Source organism: Pararge aegeria, chromosome 16 (assembly GCF_905163445.1).
Source record: "Pararge aegeria chromosome 16, ilParAegt1.1, whole genome shotgun sequence".
Taxonomy (NCBI): Eukaryota; Metazoa; Arthropoda; class Insecta; order Lepidoptera; family Nymphalidae; genus Pararge; species Pararge aegeria.
The window spans coordinates 10,813,760-10,839,438 of NC_053195.1; the positions used below are offsets into that span (position 1 = coordinate 10,813,760).

The following is a 25,679-nucleotide window of genomic DNA, read 5'->3' on the forward strand; positions in this document are numbered from 1 at the left end:
TTTTCGTAATAAAAAGTAACAGAGTTTTTTTTATTTAAGTATCGTTGTTTTAAATTCTCGGTGTAAAAGAAACATCCTACAACCACTGCAAGCGGCGCAAAGCGGCGATATCCATCATCGTTCCGGTTATTCATTCTTGCAAAAGAATATTCTTATTAATACTATGTCGATCAGCTGTTTTTGAAATTTAAGACAAAAAAAGTCGTGTATGGACATCGAACAAGAATGACCATGTTTTGTATGTTGTTCTTCTATTTTTAATGTTGTTAAGAGACGCTAATGGTATTTCTGCATTATCGATGTCATGAAAAGTTCTGAGACATTCAGATGAAGTGTTCACGACACCTTTACGCAATTCCTGTCTCACGCCTATGCGCTTGCCAAGCCGCTACGTCATCGCGATCCTTCGGCCAGGCGAAAGTATCCCTCCCGCCTTTTGATATTTAGACTAATTTTCTAAGAAAATTAAACACACATCGCGAAAACACCACAGATGACAGGTATACTGACCTATTTCATGGCATAATACTTGTTTTGCGGCACGTGTTAGCTCCGCGACGGAGAGCTAATTGCCCTGTGAATTATATCTGGTTTAGTTTTTGGACCAATTTGTTTTACTAATCACGAGCGACGTGTGGACTAGGAAGGGTGCCACGGCTACATATTTATCTATATTTGGATTTTGTAACATTGAAGCAAACGACTATATCGTTGGAGGATTATGAGTGGTTACACTGATGTCTTTGGGCTTTCTGACTACTGGTAGAAAGAGGCCGTTGAACTTTTGCTCCTTATTTAGATTATTATAGAAGTGGAGACGACGACCGACGCAATCGGGCCACACCCGCTCTGCGAATTCCAAATGATGGCTTCCGCAATATGCTCAGAATCGTTGGCCAAATTTAAGTGTAAAACTACATTAACTTGTTCAATCTATACGTAAAACTTTCGCTTAAAAGGAGTGCATTAAAAGAAGATTTAAAGAGAAGAAACGAAGAGTGAAATTTTGTAGTAAGAACCTGTTAAACTTGAAATTAAAATAACAAATTACTCATTTTTTAATGCATGCTGTTGAAGCCCATTAAAATATTTGCAAACCAGATTACTTTTTCAGAAGTCCTAATTGTTCAAATGAGACACTTAAATCAGCATAGACCCACAAAGTCACTCCCGGGCAAAAAGTAGTATATATGTATATATATCCTTGTAATCCAATCAAGATCTATAAAAAAAAAAAACAATTGAATAATTGAAACTGACCGAGGTTAGTTTTGGTAGTCGAGGATCCATCATAGTCTGCACTCATTTGATAGACAGCTAGAAGAAAATAAAGATTTATGATGTCCAACAGTCGCGAAACCCGACAGTGCAATACTCTGCGTCGTTTAGATGAAGTTCAGAAATAGACCCCCGGAAGCGTCCGAACGACCCGTTTGGTATTTGTTCAACGTTGACCTAAAACAGAACTCGCTTTGCTCGTTTGTTATTCGCTTGTGTCCCGCCCAGCCGACTAGCAATCCATGTGATGTGACCATGCTACTTCGTCATTTTACCCTTTTTTAATCAAGCTAAACCAGCAGATTTTGCACTCGAAACTCATGTTTCATAGTTGTTCTCCTTGGAGTTTTCTCTTAAAGTGATCTTTGACTGTAATCACACCCGACGCGTTCACACAATAATGCGTTTTTCGCATTTAGCAAACTTGTTAATAGAAACATTACAAGAACGTTCTCTCAGGACTATAACATCTTGTTGACGCGCCAATCTCGCATCACTAAATCACGGCACACAGGGACGCTCGCATTGTTCGCTCTCATAGTATACGAGCGGTTTTCAGGGTCTTATGCTGAGATTTGAGATCAGAGTTCTTTGTTCAGACTTAAAATATATTTAAACAGAAACAAAGTTATGTGACTTACATAAAACAGTTGCACTATAACGTGAATGTTGACTAAGCAATGTTGAAGTGCGATATAGATCTCAGCCTGAAACCATGTGAAATTTCTGATTTTCAGTAATTCTCCTGCCGTAGCTTATCGGAAAACAGTACTGGGTTTTATGCAGTAAAATGGATTGCCTTTGGCTTTCTATCGATTATTAAAAACAATTTCATAATATAAGCTTCATCAGATAGAACTTTTTCCGCACCAAATTATCATCATTGTCCGTTAGTCCGATGTGTGAAGTATACAAATGGTTAAATTGATAAACTAATACCTCGATACCTCATTACTATAATGCATAAAATTCCTCCTCGCTACTATAAAGGCCTTATAAGGAGACTCAAAAGTCACTCAGGGAGCCATTAAACGAGCTATGCTAGGAGTATCTACGTAAGTACGTCATACAATCAGAAATGACGGCAACCGAAGGAGAACCATAGTTAACGTTATAGCTGAACGAATTGCGAAGCTAAAGTGGCAATGGGCGAAGCACAGAGTACGGATGAACAAGGCTCAAAGGGTACAGCACTGTAAAGCGCAATGCTTTTAGATACTAGGTAGACGCGAGTCGCAGGAACACGCTGGACATAACCGGCGAAACCTAAGAAACCTGTGATCTGCAGTGGACGTCCATCTGCAAAAATAATTTGGTAAAAGTTAACAAAGGCAATATAAATCTACAATATATAATATCTACAGTAATAGTTACCGATTGTTTTCAATGTCTAATTAGTTAGCCTAGATCAAACTCAACTATGCCTCACCTAACTAACACTTATTTCAAACAGCCTCTTAAATCCATTTTATAAGTTTTGACAAAGACACGTTAATAATATCTCATGCATTTAACACATCGGCAGAATTTTATTAAGATTGAAGTGTAGATAATAAAATGAGCCATAAAAATGGTTTTCTTTAAAACTATTCGTATTTTTGCCAATACAAATAGGAGTATACCGGCATATCTTGCGGCACTATGCCAAAGCGTGGAGAACCGTGCAACACGTAGAACATGACGGATGAATGGAAGGCATCACGTGCGGACAACCAACTACCAGATTAGGTGGAACGGCGACAATATTAATGAAAATTATGACTGACTCGACATGTGGACTTACAATTTAACTAACGTCAGTGATGCTCATGATTCAGAAACAATTTGGCTTTATTCACGCGTGTTTTGGTCGGTGTATGCCCAACATGTTTAAAACCTGTCCAGGGTCCTAGACTAATGCTGAAGCGAGTGCTGTGTATTATGAAAGGCTGTAAAATGATTTCTGAAATGTGCATTATACTTTGACAGAAAACCGTCCTTTATTCTGTTTCTTTCCGATTTCAAAATGAGAGGGATGTATTCAATTTGTGTAATTATACATTTTCCGACTTGTACGATTTGTACTAAAAAATTTTTTACACAGCACATTGCTAAGAAAGATGAAGTGTAGTTGATAGTAGACTGTTTCAATATTTGTTTTAAATACTACATCGTAGGGGCTAATAGAAAAGTCCCGAGAATTCTTGTGTTCTACATGTTTTTATTTAAACCAACAAGAGCTGTAATAAAACAGATTTGATTTAGTTTAATCATCTCTTTCATGGAAATAATTACACTGTATCAATAAAAACGTTATAATATGCAGTAGTCTTTAGTATGTAGATAATGCAGCATTACTTCACCATTGCCGTTTAAAAAGGCGCCAGCATAATGACCTGATGACGTAAATTATGCAATAATGCTACCTTTCGCGTACGCAAGTATTTATGTTACTTATCTTGTTAATAATTTATTATTTAAAACGGATCGTTGCAAATACTTTCGTTGTATAAGGTAAAGTCGATTAAGGTATTGTACTTTGTTGTTGGTTTTCTTAGATATATGCTACAAAAGCGGTTATTGTAATTAAATATAATATTTCTTGTATATAGTATATTAGTATGATAAATAAGTTAGCATTAATACGCTCCAAGTTAATATTGTAAATTGTCAGTCACTAATAGTGATCGATGATTTGATTAGACAAAACAGTGATTTTTAACATACCTGATAATCTCCTTACATACTCCCAGTTGCTTAAAATGCAGAGCACTAATCAGGTCAAATAATCGGCGATAGAATCCATATCGGTGTGTAAAGAGGGCGATATATTAATAAAGTTAATTTACACAAATGCCCAATTAATCAATTTTTATTTTGCTTGAATATGGTACATGCAACATGTTTACATGGTGTTAATTTTTATAAGTGTTACATATCCTGCCAAGATTGGCTTGCAAAAATTTGTCCTTCATCATTATATCAATTTTCCACTTCAAATTATTATTAGAATTAAACAACAAGTCAAATTTAAATAAATTAAAAGTAAAAACACAAAAAAATCAAAAATAAAATGTATTCATGAATTCCAAGTGAGCCTTTTGTAATTTAACTCCGACAATGTAGTTAGAAGTCATAAGCGTTTTAGTATTGCTGCAGTATTCGAGACTCTGTCGTTATGAGCTGATACCATAGGGGTCAATGGTTCCATGGTAAACCCTTAAAAGTGTTATCGTTTGGATATAAGTTTCTGCTATAAAAAAAGTATTTTCATATATCTGATCATATGTCATTAACGTATAGTTAATAAAAAGAAGTCACGTTACCCGAAAGGTTATTGATTATGACAAGAAATTCTTTAATATGTTAATTGGGCAATTTGTTCTTGCAGCCGCGACATCTTAGTTGTTGCCAAGGAAATGTATTTTATTGTCATGGGCAAGAGGTTTTGTTGTGTTGGAGAATGTAATTTACGAAATCTGTAACAATAGCGTGTGTTGCTAGTTCCGTTCGCTTGCCAATCGGTAATTCAGTTAAGCCCTGATCGCCTTGGTGCTACGGCAGGAAGGTCGTGCAATGTTACGTCTAAATCTGAGAAATTATGCTATTTGTATAGTAAGTAGTATTTATTACAATGAAACCGCCAATAAAAAGTATGACTACCACTCGGAATAGAGAAATGTTCATAATTTAACTTTCTGTATAAAATGCACCCCTAATAATTGAACTTGTCTAACATTTACACGTATGACAAGCGTGTTTGTGAATTGGTTTTGTATTACCTTAGGATCTTAATCTTTTTTTCTGTGGCCAGTCAGTAATCCGTGAGCCCATTTGACCTTTAATGTTAATATCTTGTGTTTTGGTTGTCACCGCGAATTTGAAAATCTGTATACTTATTTCTTTAATAGGAAAGCATTGTGAAACAAAAGTTTATCACTGTGCAGTCTACATTGAAAACGCGTTTGTGTATGTTAAAAGCTTTCGTTTTCATTAAACATTTCTTTTGGACACGTACTCTTTTAAATAAGCCAAGCCATAAATTACTTTTTATTGCACTCGCACATTATCGAATTGAAATAGAAAGAGGTAGTTTGCGACCAGGAAACATTTTGGTATTTTTACCAATTTACGTCAGAGTTTCTCTCGAGTAATAAAGTTGGCATTTTTAATTATTCTATATCAAGCTTCTAGATTGTGCCTTTTGTATCTTTTGCCGTTTGATGATGTCAACATGCATTGTCGTAGATGTTATACGTACCCATTAAAAAACTTCTTTTGTATATTATACACGGTGATTTTCTAAAGCCCTTTAATTTATACGATCTACAGTAGCTATAACCATGTATACAATAAAAGAATTTAACTTCACCAGTCATACAAAAATAACCATTAATATCGCATTTAGAAATTTTAAAGCAGCTGATCAAATTAAGTGAGAAATTCGTTTTCGGAATCGCATTTTCTCTTACTTTACTAACTTTAACTAAATGTTCACAGTTCGAACATTGACAGTACCTTTAATTAATTTATTTATAAGTAATTTATTTATTTACTTATTTATCTGATTCAAAGTAGCTATAAACATGAATTAAAAATAATTGAAGTTAACTACACCAGTAATACTAAAATAAATATTAATTTCTGCATTTAGGATTTGGAAGCAGCTGATCAAATCAAGTACCTAGTTGAATATTTTTTTCTATTGCATGTAACTAGCTCAATTGAATGCATTGATACCGTCGCTGCAGCTTTTGTCTTCATATATTTTTTAGGTTTATTGTTTTTTAATATAAAAAATAATAAATATAATATGTTCAGATTATTCCGTGGTAATTTTTTTTGACCAATGAATATTTTTGGAATGTACATTGGACAGATTACCTGGTTCACTATTGTAAGACGACAGAAAGTCACTGTATATATTGCTTTATATTACGAGAAATAAAAAAGATAAATTATTTTAATTGTGATGCCGACTGTTCGTTATCATCATCAACTCATTAACGGTCTACTACAGAGCACGGATCTCCAACTACGAGTACAATGAGAAGGATGTAGGCCGACTGTTACTTCATATTAAACTCAATTTTTTAGTAGCATGTTAGTCGTATAACCAACAGATTTCCAAGCGAATTTCGCCGTTAAGTTTTTTATAAAATAATATTTAGAAATCTCCAAAAAGTCATTAGTATATTACTTTTCGCTAAATGTTTGAAAATCATGATTAGGTACATTATACATATCGCTATGATTAAACTTGTGCCTGACTCTGTATTAGTTTCAGAACACCATTTTCATCGTATGTGCGGCATCTTAAAAATGCTGGATAAATAATGCCTTCGGCTTTCTTTGCGCCCAAATTAAACTCGCACGTAAATCGAGATTTTATTTTATAAATCCTTTCATACCATCCGTTCGTAAATTTTTATGGCCAATACAATATATTGATCAAACCATTGATATTTATCATATGTACATATGCTCTGAAGAATTAATCTTCATAAAAATATTTTTTTATTAAACTTCACGAAGATTAAATTCTTCTGTACCTGATTATTTATTAAAACTCTTCTTTTTTTAACTTTATTAAGACGTCACCTGTTTCTATAGAGAAAATGAGTCTGACATATACTTTATTTAAGCGAAAGTAAATTTAGTTATGTGGGCGAACTATTCGTATACTGAAAATATTATAGAATTAGATAATATTATGAGGTGTCGAGAAGTTATTTCTGATTTTTACCCACTGTTACATAAAATCTTTTTTCTAAGATGGCAGCACCTAGCCATTATTTTTGCGAAATTCTAACATTGTTGGCATAAGAAATCGAATTAAACCGATTTATACGTCGTGCTCTTATAATAGATTCGCATGTTTCGTCTGCCGAATACAAAGAGGCAATTAAACTAAAAGTAAGTTGAAATGAATGAACTGCAAGCATATTCATAGCCTTAATTGAATTGGCAGAGATTATGATGTGTTGGCAATCTATGGAGCCGTAAACAAGAACAATACAAACCGTAATTGACAGCCGGTGTTTTACACCTATGATGTAACAATTTCTTATAATTAAAATCACTACATAGTAACAAGTCAGTCCACCGCGCTGTACCTGCCAGTTTGAAATTGCCAATCTTAAAAATTATTAAACTGTTTTTATTGAAAATTTCACTTTACTATATAAAATTTAGCTTCTTACAGCAATTTAAATTTAGTACTTAGGTACTAAACAATTTTTACTTTTGAAAAGAATACAGAACGGCCTTTGTACTGCAGGAATGACTGAACTGATTCCAACATTCTTTTGTTTTACTGATCTAGGAAAAGTAGGTACTTTGCAAGGAATGTTGAAGCCCATTTTTTACCGCAATAAAACTAAAATAGCATTGCTGCGCAGAAAACCTTTACCTAAAAAAGTGCTACCTAAAGTACCTTCAGTATATTAAATGTAACTAGCTTTATACCTAACTAATATATGGAATATAAGTACCGATACAGACAGAAAATGGTAGGCAATCCAAAAACCTATCGACAATTTTCCTAAACCATGCAACTAAGTTACATTTATCGGAAACCATAATCACGTTTCTTGACCTATTTAATCATATACATACATGCGAGAATATATCCAAATCTCTACATTAAGCGATTCAAATGTTTAACCGCCACTCATTGCAGGTGGAAAACATATCCTTTAGTAATAATCGTTACAGTGTTGGTAGGTAGGTACGCCTCTGAAGCAATTTTTTATCGTGAGTTATAAATCGTACCCTGTGATAAATTAGGAAAATATGTTGGAGCTTTTTCTTTGTTTATAATCTGTTGTTATGTTTCCATTTACGTGGGCGCCGCGTTCCGCGGTGTTACGTAACGAGCGACCTATCACATTGTATGTACATTTATTGCGAATGCTAGAAGTGGAGTAATTCTGTGTGTTTTTACAGCTGCAATACGGTATAGGCAAATCTGGGTATAGCTTTAACTGTGCCTCGACGATAAACAGACGGCTGTTGCCGTCTCGCTGAAAACATCCTTTTACGTCATCTTTCCGTTATGGTTCCTGCCGCGAACTAATATACTATGAACTATCTATCTAGAAGACAATGCTGCTATAATACGCCGTCTTGTATACAAATACCTCGATGTTATGGCCCATGAAATTTTCAATATCGCATTAACGTAAGCTCACTGGAAATTATATTTTCGCTTACGTCAAATTTACGTTGTAGGTATATTATTGTAACGATAATATACATGATACTCATACTCATCATCGTCCTCATTATTGTCCCATTGTTTTGCGCCGGTTTCCGCTATTATCTACTATGGGAGAGTGTTTTTGGATTATTATACCAGGGCTACAAAACCAAAATGTGTAATCTTAAAACCTTCTCCGCTCGCAGGTGTAGGCTAGCGGGTTTAAACGATTATTGTAAATTGTTTGTGATATTAACAAATTAAATCTTTTATTACTTGACTACAGGCTGGGGTATGAGTTTTTTTTGGATAGAAAACATAATACCAACAATTTAATCCCGACCCGGGGAATCGAAGTGACATCTTGATCCTTAGTCGAATAATCTCCTAGACTAGTTCTAGACCGTGGCGATTATAATTTATTTATTAATCAGTAATCTTATAATATACAAGCTGAACCCAACCTGCCTTCACTTAGCTAAGTATGATATACAACTATTAAAACAAATAAAAACCAAGACGTTATATGAAAACTTCAAGTCTGCTACTTTCAAGGTTTGCAAACCAACGCAATGTGAATTTGTAAATTTATAAGTGCACGCAATTTCGTGTAACATTAACACGCACCCAATTTTGTGTTGGAAAAAAACACGGGGATCTTATTTTACTAATAAGAATCCGACAAGAATTTCAGCAGTCATTTTTTGAGAAAATGAATGGTCGATGCTCTTCAGATGTTTTCCAGCATGGTTCAAAAGGTAAACTTCGCTCTCTAGGCCTCCCTCTTGAATTTGTGGTAAATTCTCATCTGTGGTTGTCTCCTGGAGGCAACCACTGATGAAATATGCGCTACAGGTTTACCGTTACCGGCGATTCATTCATCGACTTAAAAAGTCAATTGAGATCCGAATTTAGCCTAGCACAGAAAGCCAAACCTATATTTGTTGTGCAACGGGCATTCAAACAGCTCATACTATTCCAAATGTCGATATATGCAACGTTGGTAATTTATCACTCTTGAAGATGCATCCTCCGACGTCTACATTCCTACACTTCTAATCGTCAAGTTGTTTATCCCGTTTCTATGAATGTAGGTCATAATTTTTTTTTAAATTTATCACCAACTATTTCAAGAGCTCTTTTAGTTTCATAGTAAAGATTTGGTTTTTAATATTTCAGAGTAGTGTTGTATTCAACAGCGTTCACGTTAATTTTCAAAGTAAATAATGATGTTTGAACTCTTCGCTAGTTAAATTCGTTTGCGTAATTCTGTCAATGCTGTAAATTAATCGGATTTTCACATATACAGTGGCTTAATGCTGTCTCCGAGGTACAGGTGCGAACCACGCACTTTATATGGTAATAAACCCGGGAATATTCCTTGCATACTTCAAATATATACTTAACAAGCAATAGCAAATAGCATGCTTTACACGAATTTTCGCATGCCCACAAAATTCTGCCAAATAACATCACTAGTGTAGAGCGACAAGTGTAGCGACGACGACGGGCGAAACGCAGAACGGGGTCAGGCACACGTTTTTGAGATCTGTCCCACAAATCATATTTAGCCTAGCATTTGGAATAAATGAGAGTATTGTTGTTTGTCTTGGAAAAGTTTTCTTAATGATAGTATATTTTTCTTAACAACTAACGACCATCATGTTCCTTCCCGGAAATGCTGAAAACTTATTGAGCTATAACACTTGTTGTCACGTATCCAACGGAATATGAACACAATTTGTAATTAAGTACGTATGTATGTATTTAACAACTAACATTTGAGATAGCGCGGGTTTTGCCCTCATTCGTTCTAATTCCCAATATTATTATTGGGCAGCAAAGCTGCTGCGTGAAAGAATAAACCAAGATATATTCACACGTAAGGCGGTTTTTAGGGATAAATAAAAATCCTTGTTATTTATTATTCTAATCCCAAAATTCGTTGAGCAATAGATACCTACTTACGAGTAAATCCATTATTAATATTATTATTGTTAATTACAATGCGCTATAATATTTTATTAACCCCCGACACAAAAAAGACGGGGTTATAAGTTGTATGTGTCTATGTTTGCATGGCATCGTAGTTCCGGAATGGATGAACCGAATTTGATTTTGTTTTATTTTTGTATGAAAACGAGAATGTTCTTAGATATGTTTGATGAAAATTGGTCCAAGATGGTCGCCGACACAAAAAGGCGAATTAAATTTTTTTACAACTCCCTCAATATGGATAATATGTACCTAATAAAAAGACGGATTTTAAATTTTTAATAAAATTGATCTTATTTCCTATTTCTTGTAGTTTCGTAGCTTGTATCTACCTCGGGCCCTAATTGCGTCAGAACGATGAAAAGAAAACACCAATTTCTGTGTTTACTCAGATCCCACGCATGGATCTCGTTGTAAATGTACTAACATTTTTGATACATTTAACATCGATAAGTCTAGGTCAGTTACAAAACTTCTTTTTAAGTTCCGCGAGGTAAAGGTTTGTTAGAAGGCTATAGGGCTGACGTCACGTGTGCACGCGGCACTCGCCACGTGGGCGCAACCCGCCTACAATAAGGCTAGATTGTTTATTAGTTACTACGAATTAACATATCCCACTCACCCAGTTACCTACTGTCACGTCATACTGTGATAAGGAAGTTGCTTAAGTTCCGTTTCATTTGTATATTAATAGTATAATTAACTAGCTGGTAACTTCGTCCTCGCTTGTATCGTTTTTCATTTATTTAATACTCCGGCAATTGATTTTCCTGGACCAAAAAAATATCCATAATTATGTTTGCAGGAGGCAAGCTATCTCTATTAAAAATTTTGCCCAGGTTGGTTTAGCTTTGCAGCACTAGGAACCGTTTAAAGAGATATGCCCACATCTCCAGGATGAAAAATAAATAGTTCTGTGTCGAATTTCATCAAGATCGATGCGGAAAACATGTCTCATTTTAGGCAGCAAAAGGGATAGAGAGCAAAGGTCCACCACGCTGCTCCAATGCGGGAACTTGGGAAACGAATTGAGGTTTAACTCTAGCTAAAGATTATAATTAAAAAGAAGAGTCTTAATCATTACTAACACGTGCTAGTAGAGATAATGACTGGGATTGACGGAAACGAGGACGGATTTGTTCACGAGGACCTCTCCACTCCACTCCTGCAATTGATTGATTTGCGATGTCACAATCAGGCCACACCCTCTTGATTAACGCCCTACATTAAGAATAATAATTAGTGAAAACAAAAATGGAGTCTATAAATTTTATTATTGATTAGAGGCGTTAGTCATCACAATTGCTGACATTGTAGTTTAACCAAATATTTAGATGAATAGGGCTGCGATTGCGTTAACATTGTTTACATTTACTAGTGTTGAAATAAAAAAATACTAGTTTAAATTGAGATACGTAAGCAAAGCGTACGCATGATGATGATGGCGAACGCGGCGTCTTGTATTTTTGACGATGACATTTTGATTGACAGGCTTCACGGGGAACGGATGAGTGTTTTTCACCACACTTTCGTAATTTGCCTCGCAATATTTATTCGAAGTTCCAAAATGACTAGTTTATAACATTCGGCTTTTAAAATGATAATAAAATTAATTACTTGCCGGAGCATCCCTCAACACCAAAATTATTTCTTTCTCTTCTTGTTTTGTTCAAAAACAACCTTCTGTATTTATATTAAACTATGTAGGTCCTATTCGTAATAAATTGTAACGTGAAAAATATCGTTATTCCTACGGGAATTTTGAATTTTCCGCTTTGCATTACATTCAGATATTCAGTTTTGCAATTACGGTTCAACCATTGTGGCGTGAAAGAGTGATAACATCCAAACATAAACTTTTACATTTGTAATATTTTTATAGGTATAGGATAAGACGCGGACTCGTGTATTTTTTTTTTTAAATAACTAGATATCCTTGCATGTGCAATCAAGATTGGCTATAAATATTTTATACTATGCAGCAGGTGATTGAAACTTTAATAAATCACAACATAATTATATAATCCAGATAGTAAGCTAAATGAACTTAAGACCGAATAACGAGAGGTAAATTCGTGACGCATGACTAATAATAATTTTATTTCTACGCAATAAAAAATTATATTCATTAATACAATTAAGTATTTTAAGTATTATGTCATCCACATTGAATGATTGCTCAAGCGTCAAGATAACACAAATCAATTATTTCTTCTCCTAAAGACTACTTCTTAAATTTTTTGATAACTTGGGGCTCCGATACATGATCGGATATTTCGACCTTGTTAAGAATGCTCGTAGATTCCCAGCGGGCGATGGAGAAATCTGTGCTAAGTTATATAGTTATATCTCAGCGTAATCACATCAAATAAGATAGGTTTTCATATACCATTTCCATAGGTTTTAGGTTCGAAGAGCTACAATGGCGACCCCACAACCGCAAAACGCAACGTTGTTGGAAATTTCCCCCTTAGGGATACATGAAAGCACTCAAATGAAATTTTAATATAACTGCTATACCCTCTAACAGATGAGCCTATTACCATCTTTGAAGGAATTCGAATGCATCATTACTTACCACCAGGTTAGATAGCAGTCAGTGGTGAAATAAAAACAAAGTTTCACATTGTGATATTCTGGAATAGTAATAATCGCCTAGTATGTGAGCCTTATAACGTAAATAAGGTGCAAACTGGCGCCAAACTGTTATCTATATCTAATAATGGATATTATCGGCTTTGTGCGTTCAAACTGGACTAGTAAATTAAATTATAAGCTTATCAATAACAACGTCATACCACTCCTTGTTCTTATCCATACGCCCGGTATAAATAAGCAAGACATTTAATAATAAGTAAGAGTGCATGAACATTTAATTTGTGTGTGATTTAACCGTTATATGAAAAGATAGTAAATAATTCTTATTATTACACGGATTCCGGCCTTATATTATAGATCAACTTTTGGTAATTTTAAAGACTCTTACTACGAACTTTTTAAAACTTGTTCCTCTTGGACACAACTTTTTTTCCGCATGAATACATTCCTTTTCCTCAAAATGCAACCATGGCAGTGGTTAAATTTTGGAGCCTGTGATCTTTCATATTTTTTTTTTATCCTTGTAATGCTTTCTGATTATGGTTATGAAGATAATGCATGAAAATTAATTCAAAAGATTTTATGATGCGGGCTTTATTCGAAATGGTATTATTGGCAGTTTTTATTGTACTAAATCTTGTACTAAATTTCAAATGCTATTAATATTTTTTTAACATGTACATAACCAACCTGGACAAAGCAATGGGCTTTATACCGAAATTTATATTTGACAAGCGTACCCAGCCCGCTTCGCCGGGCTAGACTTTGCTTTATTTTATTTAAACAATAAACTTACATCATTAAATTTTTAATTTAAGTCTCATAATATATTAAATCATTTATTTCTCTCCGTATTCATTCTCTTCTATTCTCTTCTCGAGCGGGTGAAGATCATTATCTACACCCATGTACACCCAACAATAGAATATCATCATAGTAAATAAAAGCTGTATTTGACAGTTTGACAGTTCAAAAATAGGAGTGCTCCGATCGTCACCAAACTTTACAGGATTACTCGCCAGGTCAATCCGGAGATTCCCTGAAAGTTTCATTGAAATCGGTCCAGCCGTTTCGGAGCCTATACGGAACATACCCACACACTTTCCCTTTTATATATATAGATTACTGAATCTTTTGGTATTACTAAAACGTACAATTTTCTCCATGAAAAAGAACGCTATCATCCTACAAAACCATTGTAACGACGTTTTTTTAGCAACAGCGAGCGGCTCGTATAAAAATGGCTAAAACATTTCTTATAGGTATATGAATAGCATCTCCTCTTATTAGCTAAACAAATATGTATGAACGTGACTAGAATGCGTAGACATCTACGTTTTGTAAGTAATAATGCGAGAGAACGATTAGAAAAACGAGGAAAAATAGATTTGGCATCGTTAAAAGCTATGCTTTTAAGTAGGTAAGTAAATCGAAGGCCACTCCGTAAATGTGGATTTATTCAATGCTATTCCAGAAACGCACTGACTGACCACTGAAGAATTTGCTAACGTCGTATTTTAAAATAGAGGTGATGAGCGATGTGGAAAAAGATATCCTTGGCGCTAAGGACGGGTGTTTTATTGTACCTAGATATAAGTTTTTGTGGTAGTTATTTAGTTCCTAAACAAATGGATCAAGCGTTGGTAATTGTTATTAACACTTACAGATACGGTAATTACAACACTGCAACTTTTTACTTACAAAATTGTAATTACACATTACATTATGCGCAGATACATTTTGCATGCAAAATATAAGGCTACCTTATTTCACTGATCTTTTCGAAAATGTTGGAATAAAACAAGCTTGTTTAGCGAGGGTTCATAACACATTCTTAATGAAAACAAGCTTTATTTGTTATAATCCGCAAACATATGGTGCACAAGCCATATTCATAGAGGCATGCACTTCATGCATCGTTGTACTATTTATTATTAAGATTTATTTTATCATTCAGCCTGTCTTTTTCTAGTGGCTGGGCTAAAGGCTTTCTCGCGTAGGAGAGAGTGTACTTGAGGATAGTCTAATTATTATCACATTTAAATAAAATTAATCAGGCACAACTGCTTAAATGGTTCTCCGAGACTAGACGTGCAGAATGCTTAGCACGAATGGCTTAAGAGTATATGTAGCCAACAAGTAGTAAAGCAAACAATAGATTTGAACGTACGACATCTACAGTACCTAAACGGATATCTCAGGTTTTTGCGATATTTTTATATCACCAATGGCATAAACGTCCCAACACTGCTGGGCACAAGTCTCTTCTCTCATGCTTTGGAGCATAGACCCTCAAGGCTGCTCCAATACCGGTTTGTGCGGTGGACTTTAACTTGCTCTCGGAGGCACGGTGGACAATGCTAATTTACAAACTCTGTGATGGCACTAAAAATTTCTAACTTGGCGATTTTACTGCATTTAAAACATGTTAACTTTGTCAAGCTCACACACACTTCACACACTTCCTTTAACCTCATGATTTTTATGATGATAGATGATGGTGATGAATTGAAGAGATTCTTAAATGCATGCGTACCTACAACCAAATTGGCACCTATAATAGAATACATAAAACCAAACAGCAATTGTGATAATTCGTGCCACGTAATGCCACGAACCCGTTTAGCAACGTAAGGACTACAAATTATTTATTTTGTGTCGATATTGAGAAAGTATAATTCGAAACCTCTGTTTAGAAAGTCTACTTATCTGATCATCAATAACGCAACGTGTTCATCTAGTCTATGCTCATGTTTTATTTTGTACTCAACAGCAACTCTTTTACTTTATGTCAACATAAAAATGTTTCGTACATGGGTTTTTTTTCTGAAAAATCACTCATATATTATAAGAAATAAATACATGTTTAAAAAAATATATTCAAGTAATAAATATAATTTTCCTATCATATCCGTTTTAATTAGTTAGTTCGAAGTACATACATCTGCCATCGTAATTTGTTCAAACTTTGTGAGTCAGCGGCTGTACGCACGTGCCCGTATGTTTACAAAATTGAATTCTGTAACATTTTAAGAAGTGTAACACATGATTTATGTGTTACCGCTCTTGTGTAACGACTGTCAAGGCCGTGCCACATCCATTCAATATGGGTAAAATTTGGTAAAAGCCGATTTTGATGACATTAAGAGTGACTCTGTCATTAAGAAATAACAGAATCGTTTTAAACCTAGATAATAAGTGACTTTTATAAATAATAACTAACGCTTTGTATGTAATTTTTAGTAATAAACCAATTTTTTAATACATGTAAGGATGTGGGTATATGAAAAACTAACTATAAAGTAACAGATGGCAAAAAAATTATGCATATATAAACCCGCTAACCCGCTGTGGACCAGCATAATGGGTCAACGCTTTAATTGCCACTCTCCTATGAGAGCGGAACCTTTTTCCCGGTAGTTGAACCTTAATAAGCTGAGGATTATGCACTAGTATAATAATAATACTTTCAATAATATACATTATCCACAGTAGTAATACTTTTACAAAACATAATATTATGTCTCAATTATTATGGGTTACTTTGGTAGTCGGGTACGGTTATAATATGTTTACACAAATTTTAGTTTTACAACACATAACTCACGGGGGGAGAACATACGTTGTATTTATTTGTAACCATATATTATTCTTCTTTATTGCCAGTCGGAAACATTAAGCGATGCTCGCTCTTTTATTATTTTCTTTACCTTAAAGTAATTGTTTGATAAATTTGGAAATGTTTAGTTTTCTTAACGTTACATCCTGCGAGCAGTATTTATTGTACCAGCTAACACATAAGGTGAAAATTTTAAATCAAAAGCGAACTCCAGTAGGAGAAATAATATACCTGCTCTAAAACTTTTAAATTTATTGTATAGCCTAGCTATTGCTAAATATAAATGAAATTTTCCCAGTTTAAAATACATTAAAGGGAAAAATTCACAAGCAAAGACTCGGGCGCAACAGGTAATATGAGTTTTATTAATTAGCTGTTATCAATTCAACTATGGAATGCAACTGTCAAGTACCTAATCGTTGATGGGAATGCCAATTTGCACTTCAGCTTTAGAACTGCACTATGCATCCGAGAATAAAGAATTTTAACGTAGGTTAAGTGCCAGAGTGCCTAATGTGAGATTTTCTACAAAATCGCAAGAGCGCCATCTAGCTACAATACTAGGAAACAGTATTGTCACTAGATGGCGCTCCTGTGATTCCATACAAATCATCAGTCAGTATCTAAATTTCACTCGATCGGATAGGTAGAGTTAGTGTAAGAAATCCCACACAAGGCACTCTGCACTCCGAAGCTGACTTTCTATAAGAGATTTGTTTCTCCATTATAAATCAGTGTAGATTAGCAAGATACAATAGTCTAATGCTGACTTTCTATCTTAAGATTTGATTTTATTTGACTACCAATGATAGCTAAATTTTATTAGCCTGGCTTACCTCCTGGAAAAAAGGGAAATTCTGTCTTATAAAAATACAGCGATCCTATTAGTTATGCAGCGCTCTCCTTCTTGTATGTTATCTTTGGTGGAATGCACCCGTTTGGCTGTCAACTAGTCAGTAATTAAGTACGAAAATAGCTAGAAATATCTGGCCACAAAAAATGGCGCCCGGTCAGTCAGTCAGTGTGACAATGAATCATTGGAATTGCAATGTTGCATTTCTTGCCAAAATCTCAACGAAACTGCTTTTTAAATTACTACCCAACACAAACATCTACCGTTACTATGCAGCTGTGTTAATAGTTCTATGACGTTAGGTTGCTGCTTATTGTCGGAGTTTTCATAATATAGTTCAGGCCATTTTGTTTTTAATTCCTCTCGGCAAGGGCCCTTGACGATGCAGTCTAATATGGTAACGGGCTAACCTGTTATTGGCACGTTGTTATTGGGGTATGGCAGTGATATTAAACCCATATGTCTTATCGGTTTTTAGGCGACATCGTACTGGAACACTTATTAATTGACTGCAAGTCTTTGCAATTAATTAACCCAGGCGAATAGGAGTTTGAGAAAATAAATAAATTATAAATTCCCAAAATGATGATGGGTTCGATGCCCGGCAAGGGCCGGGCATCGAACCCAGTACCTCCCACTTAGAACAACAGAGCTCACTGCTACGACAGGGAAAAGTTGACGAAAGCGTAATATGGTATACTCCGTATTCCGACAGAAGAACCGTGCCCGCGACACCTGTTTGCGATGAGAATGATGACAAATGCTTATTTACCTGTTAACAGGGCTAAAAATGATGCTTTTGTATTATTTTATTAGGTTAGGGACCTTCAATTTGATGATTTTCACTAAATCAGAACGATTCCGGTCCGCCTCACCCAGCCACACCTATCTGTAGTAGTATATCGAAAAGGCGTAACTTCCGAATTCCGACAATAGTGCTTAACTATTTGTAAAGTGTAACTAGCCCTGTCCCGCTTAAAAACCGTTAAGGCGTTTTTGCGTGATTGAGTAACAAACACCCACACTTTCACATTTATAATATTAGAAGGATAATCGCGAAAGTAATTTCAGATTTGTTTGGTAAGAGGCTTCGGCTTCGGCTTGTGGCTAGTTACCACAATTAGGGGTATAGTTTTAATATAACCTTACAGGTTAGCCCATACCATATTAGCATCAAGGGCTAACTTCTAGTAAAATGAAAAAAAGACATTCAAACATAAAATTAACCTCATCGTCTTTGTAATAATATGAGGTAGAGATAGGAAACCAGACATTTTAAGCAGTAATAAAGACGGCAGACTGGCGCATTGGGCAGCGACTCTGCTTTCTGAGTCCAAGGCTGTAGTTTCGATTCCCGCAACTGGAAAATGTTTGTATGATGAACATGAATGTTTTTATTGTCTGGATGTTTATATTTTACATTATAAGTATTTATGTATTCATAAAAAGTTCATTAGTCATCTTAGTACCCATAACACAAGCGACACTTACTTTGGGGCTAGATGGTGATGTTCGTATTGTTTTAGTATATTTATTTGTTTAATATGTTTTCTGTACACAATCGCCATCTGCTATTCTGGATATCAGACCGTAAACTAAGCTTTCTGTGTTATGATTGCAGAGAGTCGTTCGTCGTGTGGCGGAGGCGGTGGGTCGGAGGGCTCGGAGGGGCGCGCGTCGTGGCGCGTGACGCTGGACCACGACTTGGTTGAGACCCTCAGCGCGATATACCCCGAGTGGTTCAAGCAGCCGCGCCGCGACCGCAGCCGCGCCGCTTCGCCCGCCCACTCGCCCGACCACTCGCCCGCCACGCCGCAGACGCCCGAGACGCCACCCGAGGACGATAACTTTAGGTAACTGAGGAATATGACAGACAAACAGACAGACATAATGGTTCAGAAACCTTATTTGCTACCAGTGGCGTGCATAGAGGGTATGCACAGGGTATGCAGGATGATAAAAAATGAAGAAAATCTCGAGTACGAATTATAAATACTTAAGGGTAGGCTTTTATAACTTTGACTGGAGATTGTTTTCATTTTATATCATCTGCATACCCTGTGCATACCCTCTATGCACGCCACTGTTCGCTACATAGCGCAAAACACTCCTAATAATTCACTCTCACTAAGTACTCTCTACTTCTGCCTTCCAAGCTTGCGCCAGAAGCTTAGCTGGTTGCCCAAGTTGTCTAGCACTTATAATCATTATATATTTTATAGTTTTTATTATAAAAATATGGCGGTTCAAGTTTGCCCAATCACATCTATCATGTGAAACCATTTGTTGAGTGGAAAACCATCGCCTATACACAGAGGAAGACTTTACAGGGTATGCAAAGAACACGTTCTGCAAAATATCGCCCTGTATCCATCAACCTGAGGCGTAGGTATTAAGCCTCATGCACTTGTAATTAAACCCTTCAGTCCGAAACAAAGCAATGCTCCTTCCCTGGGTCTATAACAAAAAACTACTAACTAGTACGTTACCGCCTCGTTGGTCTAGTGGTTAACATGTTCAACTACTGATCACGAGGTGGTGGGTTCGGTATTGTTTATTTTCCATTGAAGAATTTTCAGCTAGTACCAGCTCGGAGTTAGAAAATTTGCAGTCAACCCGAGTGTCTCGGAAAGTCGTTAAAGCCCACCAACCCGCTTTGACGTGTTGGGTCTACGCTCTTAAACCATCTCTGCACAGGGTATATAGATAAAATGAAGAAAATCTTTTACAACTCTTACAATAAGTTTTGTATAACTCATACTGAAGATTTTCTTCATTTTATATCATCTGTATACCCTCTATGCACGCCACTGCTCCTATGAGACAGATGGCCTGTGTCCAGCACAGTAATAGGCTGCGGAATATAACCCTTTCTTTCAACATCATCATTAACAACCGATTACCGGACTACAGGGTGCAATGATTACCTCTCAGAATGAGAGGGGTTTATTTAGGTCGTAGTCTACCACGCTGGCTGAGTTTGGATTGGTAGAGTTCACACGCCTTTGGGAACATCATGGAGAACTCTCAGGCGTGCGGGTTTCCTCCATATGTTTTTATTCACCGTTAAAGCAAGTGATATTCAATTGCTTAAAACACGCAAATTACTTTTACAAAGTTTAAGGTACGTGCCCGGTTTCAAACTCAGCCCGCGGCTTGTTAACACTTTCGTTAAAAGTTACTTATTGTTTTGATGTTTTTTTTTAGTTCGGGTGCTGAGGAGATGGCCGGCCGTCAAGCGAGTGGTAGCGGTACCAGCGAGCCGCCGAGCTCGCCCCCGCGCATTTCGCCCCCGAAGGTTGTCGTCGACGACAGTCCACTTCAGCCCGCAATGGGCAAACACAAAGAATGTGAGTATTGAATTTTATTTCCACTACGCTGTGGTTTCAAGTGTGAGCGGGAGCAATTTTGGAATTTATAATTTCTGAATATCCTCTTGTTTGGTCTTGAAACTGAAAAGCTTAGTGGCTAGCTAGCTAGTGGATGTAGTAGTATGTGGATGGACTCGCTATCGAAAAAAATATTTTCTATTGGCTTCCAAACTTTCATTGGAAAACAAGATTACCTAACGCTTTCAGTCCAAAATATGCAAAACGCTCAATCGAATGATTTCTTAATCCTGTCGCAACTTTGTCACACCTTATATTTATGGCATCAAATTACGAAGTTTTCCTTTAGGTATTAGTCAGCTGATCCAAATTCATTTTTTAACGGCGATTTTTCTGCCTCTTCTTAGAATGCTTTGCTCAGACATGCATCGCAAGGAATTAGTGTTATACTTATTTTTTGTTCTTTTGTAGTGAAATAAAATTCGCAAGAACGATCTTTTTTTATTTTTGCCCCCATTGTATTGAAAGATAAACATTATACAGCTTTTAGGATTTCAATGATAGTAGTCTGAGGTGACATTTGTACTTGATACATGCGCGACCATCTCGTTGAATAAACTCGAATGTTGGAGACAAAAAAAATATTCGCCGTTTATATCCACTGACAAGGGATAAAATGTACTTGTCTTATACACGGTCACAGGTAACAGGGTAAGTTTAACATTACATTATCCATATATAATTTGGATATTATTTCCACCCGTGCGACCATGTTCAGAGAGTAGAGAAAACTGTGAGAGAAGCTTTTGTTCATTTTCCGTGGAGAAAATGTTTCCTAACTAATGTTCCTAATGCTAGCCGTGAAGCCTGGCTTAGATTGTATATTGTGCTGTCTTCCATACATATATTATCATCTGGTTTTGAAGAAGAATCAATATGGAAATCTGAGTTCACGGCTCTAAAAAATCTTACATTATAAAAACGAGATATTGCTTTATCTTCAACGATTATTATTTTCCACTATCGATCATTTATAAAACAACTCTTTTAGTGCAAAGAAGAATTGTGAATCGAAGCAAAGCAAAGAATTAGGTACTTGTATATAATTGATACATCTTGTGGTAGTGGTAGCCTAGTGGCTATGTTTCAGAGTTATGTGCGTTTGAAGCAAACAGTGAAGGCAAACAGCGTGAGGAAACCATGCCTGAGAGTTCTCCATAATGTTTCCAAAGGCACGTAAAGTCTACCAATTCGCATATTGTGACCAGCGTGATGAATTCCAGCCTAAACTCTTCATTCTGAGAGGAGATTTGCGAGCCTAAACTCTTCATTCTGAGAGGAGATGTTAGTGAGCCGGTAATGGGTTAATAGTGATAAACTATGCTGTTAAGAAGAATTATTACGATAATCATGGCATTCTTGAGTCTATAGCTCCTTAATATAAAATGTGACATCAGACAACGAGATGTTAGTAATTTGTTTATCTTCACATAGTTACTGTCAGGTCTCCTACGATACGCGCATCAGAATGCGGCGCGCGATACTCACATCCGGTCATACTTGCGTCTCCGCCTGTCTGCGCATACGTCGCCAATAAACAACCCGCCATACCAAACTGTAATATAAACACAAAATATAATCAACTAGCCAAAATTGGCATCCTGTTCTTAAAATATTCACTTACACTCTTATAACGTCACGCTTTTACGAAAGACGATAAAAATTTCAAAAAGTTCGTAAAACATTTCGGGAATACACGAGAAATATTATAGTCGAAAACGACATCGTTAAAATAGAATATATTTTTGATTGCGACTCGCGTCATTTAATACGCGGATAAGATTATTGAAGGTACCTCTTGCGAAGTCAGATTTTTAAGCAGTACCGTGCACCGGGTTTTTGACTAAGAAAGTACATAATAAGATTGAAAAAAATGTGAAACCGTAATCGTTGAAAGTAATTTAATCTATGAAAATGAAAAAGAATATAATGTTTGTCTGTGATTTCGAAATAATTCTTATGATTATTGGGAAAAAAATTTTTAGTTGAAAAGGGGATAGGTCAATTTTCATTAAGAGTTGAAAAACATTTAGCGCTTTGTACTTGTGTAAAGCATCCTACTCTTTTGGTCTGTATTAGTGCGAATGTATCTGATATCATCATAGTCATCGACCTATTAAGGTCCCATTGTTCGCCAAAGGTCCCCTCCCCTATGCGTCTTTACTTCCATACTCAATAGGTGAAAATTCTCAGCTTCACCCGAAATCAAACACGATCCGTATTTGAAATTACCACTAGACCAACATGGCTATTAAAAAAAAGGAAAGGGGATTTGAGATAGTGCTCGATCCGCCTAGTAACCCACAATATTCGGCCCAGTGGTAGTGAATGTTGCGTCTGGAATACGGTCGCGGCATAACACTAGTTTCCTTGTGCAGTGTTTATTTATGTTGGCGCTGCGCCAACGTTGTCCGCTCGTCGCTTCTCGCTCTCTCGTCTACGGCAAACAAGAGTGTATCTCTGTATTCGCCTACGCCCATCTGCCTTCTCCATCGATACTATCTTAGTGTATCGATCGACGTATCGATACACCACGTCGACATCTATATTACTCGGCACGTTACGTCGAAATTCGTCACCCTGCGTCATCGCACCGTGTTCTTTAAACGTTATAACAATTCTTATTGTTATAGCCTAAAAGGCAATGGGGGCATTCAGTGCCTTATTAATAAATGTAACATAACGTCGGAGTAGTTATCTAGTGACAATACCTACTGCACTGCCAGGACATATTTATTTATTTATAAAGGACAACCAACAGTAGATACATTAAAACTTGGTTTTTTTTTTTTTGGAATGAGTCACATAGTAAATGTTCAACTATTTACAGGTTATCACAGCATGCATTAAAATGTAAAAAAGTCATTCTTATTAAATATTTACAATTAATTATTAGTCAGTTAATATAAAGCTTTAAAAGTATAAATATTTAAAGCTAAATTACAATAAAAAAATTAACATAATCAATTATTAGGCGACAAAACAAAACAAAAATGAATTAAATCGGATTAAAATAATTAATATTGATGTCTTAAAAGTAATAAATAAAATTAAACTTAAACTTAATAAACTAAAATGTAAGTCAGGTTAATTAGTAGAACAAATATCTATAACTTTCGTCTAAATTCAATGTAACTGTCATGAAAAATAATAAAATAAATAAATGAATAAATATACTACGACAATACACACATCGCCATCTAGCCCCAAAGTAAGCGTAGCTTGTGTTATGGGTACTGAGATAGCTGATGAATATTTTTTTATGAATATAATACACATAAATACTTATAATATACAGATAAACACCCAGACACCGAAAAACATTCATGTTCATCACACAAATACTTTCCAGTTGTGGGAATCGAACCCACGACCTTGGGCTCAGAAAGCAGGGTCGCTGCCCACTGCGCCACTCGGCCGTCGATGTCTAAGTCATTAAGCTTAATCACACACTTATTATAGCAATCCGAGATACGAGGTATAGGGGACAATTTTCCTAATTTGGTTCTGTAACGCCTGTGATGTAACAAATAGCAACATATAAATCGTACTTAACTTTCACGTGATAAAATCACATGAACTTTTAAAATTTTAGCGTGACAGCGTGAAAGCAAACTACATACCTAACTATTTCGTAAACGACAGAGCACGTTTATTATTTAGGTCTTCAAAAACATTAAGAAACGCCCTGATATTTGAAAAGTTCCGACGCTAGGGCACTTTATAAATACCATGTCCTCACCGTTTTAACATTATATCACTCTCATTATCACATACGGAAAATATCTATTTGTGCATTATTGAGGAAAATGCAGACATAAAATAAACAATATTCGATTCAATGTATTAACTAAGTGTGTCTTGTAGTAGTTGTCGCCATCCTACATCTGCCCTCGGGTTTCGTACGAAACGACTACGGGAATATAAGGGAGACCGAGCAGCTTCCATTGACCTGATATTACTATCTGCTGCGATCAACCAACCCGTCTGCCTAGCGTGGTGATTAAAGGCAAACCCTCCCGTTGGGAGAGGTCTTTTGTCCAGTATTGGACTGTTATAGGCTTATTAATTATGATCAATGTTTGTATAATTGTCTAATTGTTCCACAGCACTAAAGGTGAAGCTCATGATGAGGCGTCCTTTCAACCAGCTGGTGGCGCAGGGAATCATGCCACGTAAGTATTTATAAACACTCCCGTCTACAATCACAAATAGCTGCTTAAAGGATATAAGCAGAACAATTGCTAATCATCTAATCATGTAAATGAAATGTTGGTGAGGCGCCCAAACGCCTGCGCAGCTAAACGTCGCATGCGTGGGTGATGGAATTTTATTTACGGTCTAAACGCCGCGGTTAATGAGATTCTCTGACCGTGTTCATTCCTTTGCAATGGAAGTTTATTTTGTAGTTATGTAGTCAATAACTACAATAAAAAAAAAAAACTACTTGCTACTTTTTTATGTTGCAAGCTTTATAGCGTCGGATTTAATAAATGAATTTATGTATACCTATTACTATCGCAACACATGTCGTCATCAAAAGTGGCTGCTGTTATTATTAATTGAATCTTAATTTTACTGTTCTTGTTGCCAAATAAAAAGGTATTTTTTAATATTTGATTTTAAATATTATTAACTTATATTATAACTGATTATTTTTATGTTATCTTATATTAAGAAATAAACTTATTTATAATATATTATTAAATATAACTTATTTATATTTGTAAATAAAGGTTTTTACAAGATTCAGTACAGTTAGAATAC

The 25,679-nt window shown here is 35.7% G+C and overlaps 1 protein-coding gene across 1 annotated transcript in view; it reads left to right on the top strand.

Annotated features, from left to right (window-relative positions):
- Positions 1-25,679, top strand: part of LOC120630234 (proline-rich protein 36) — a 60,766-nt gene that overhangs the window by 29,694 nt on the left and 5,393 nt on the right. The window contains exons 2-4 of the mRNA XM_039899382.1: positions 19,145-19,376; positions 20,731-20,873; positions 25,022-25,087. Coding sequence (XP_039755316.1) covers positions 19,145-19,376; positions 20,731-20,873; positions 25,022-25,087 — 441 coding nt within the window. The remainder of the gene's footprint in view (positions 1-19,144; positions 19,377-20,730; positions 20,874-25,021; positions 25,088-25,679) is intronic.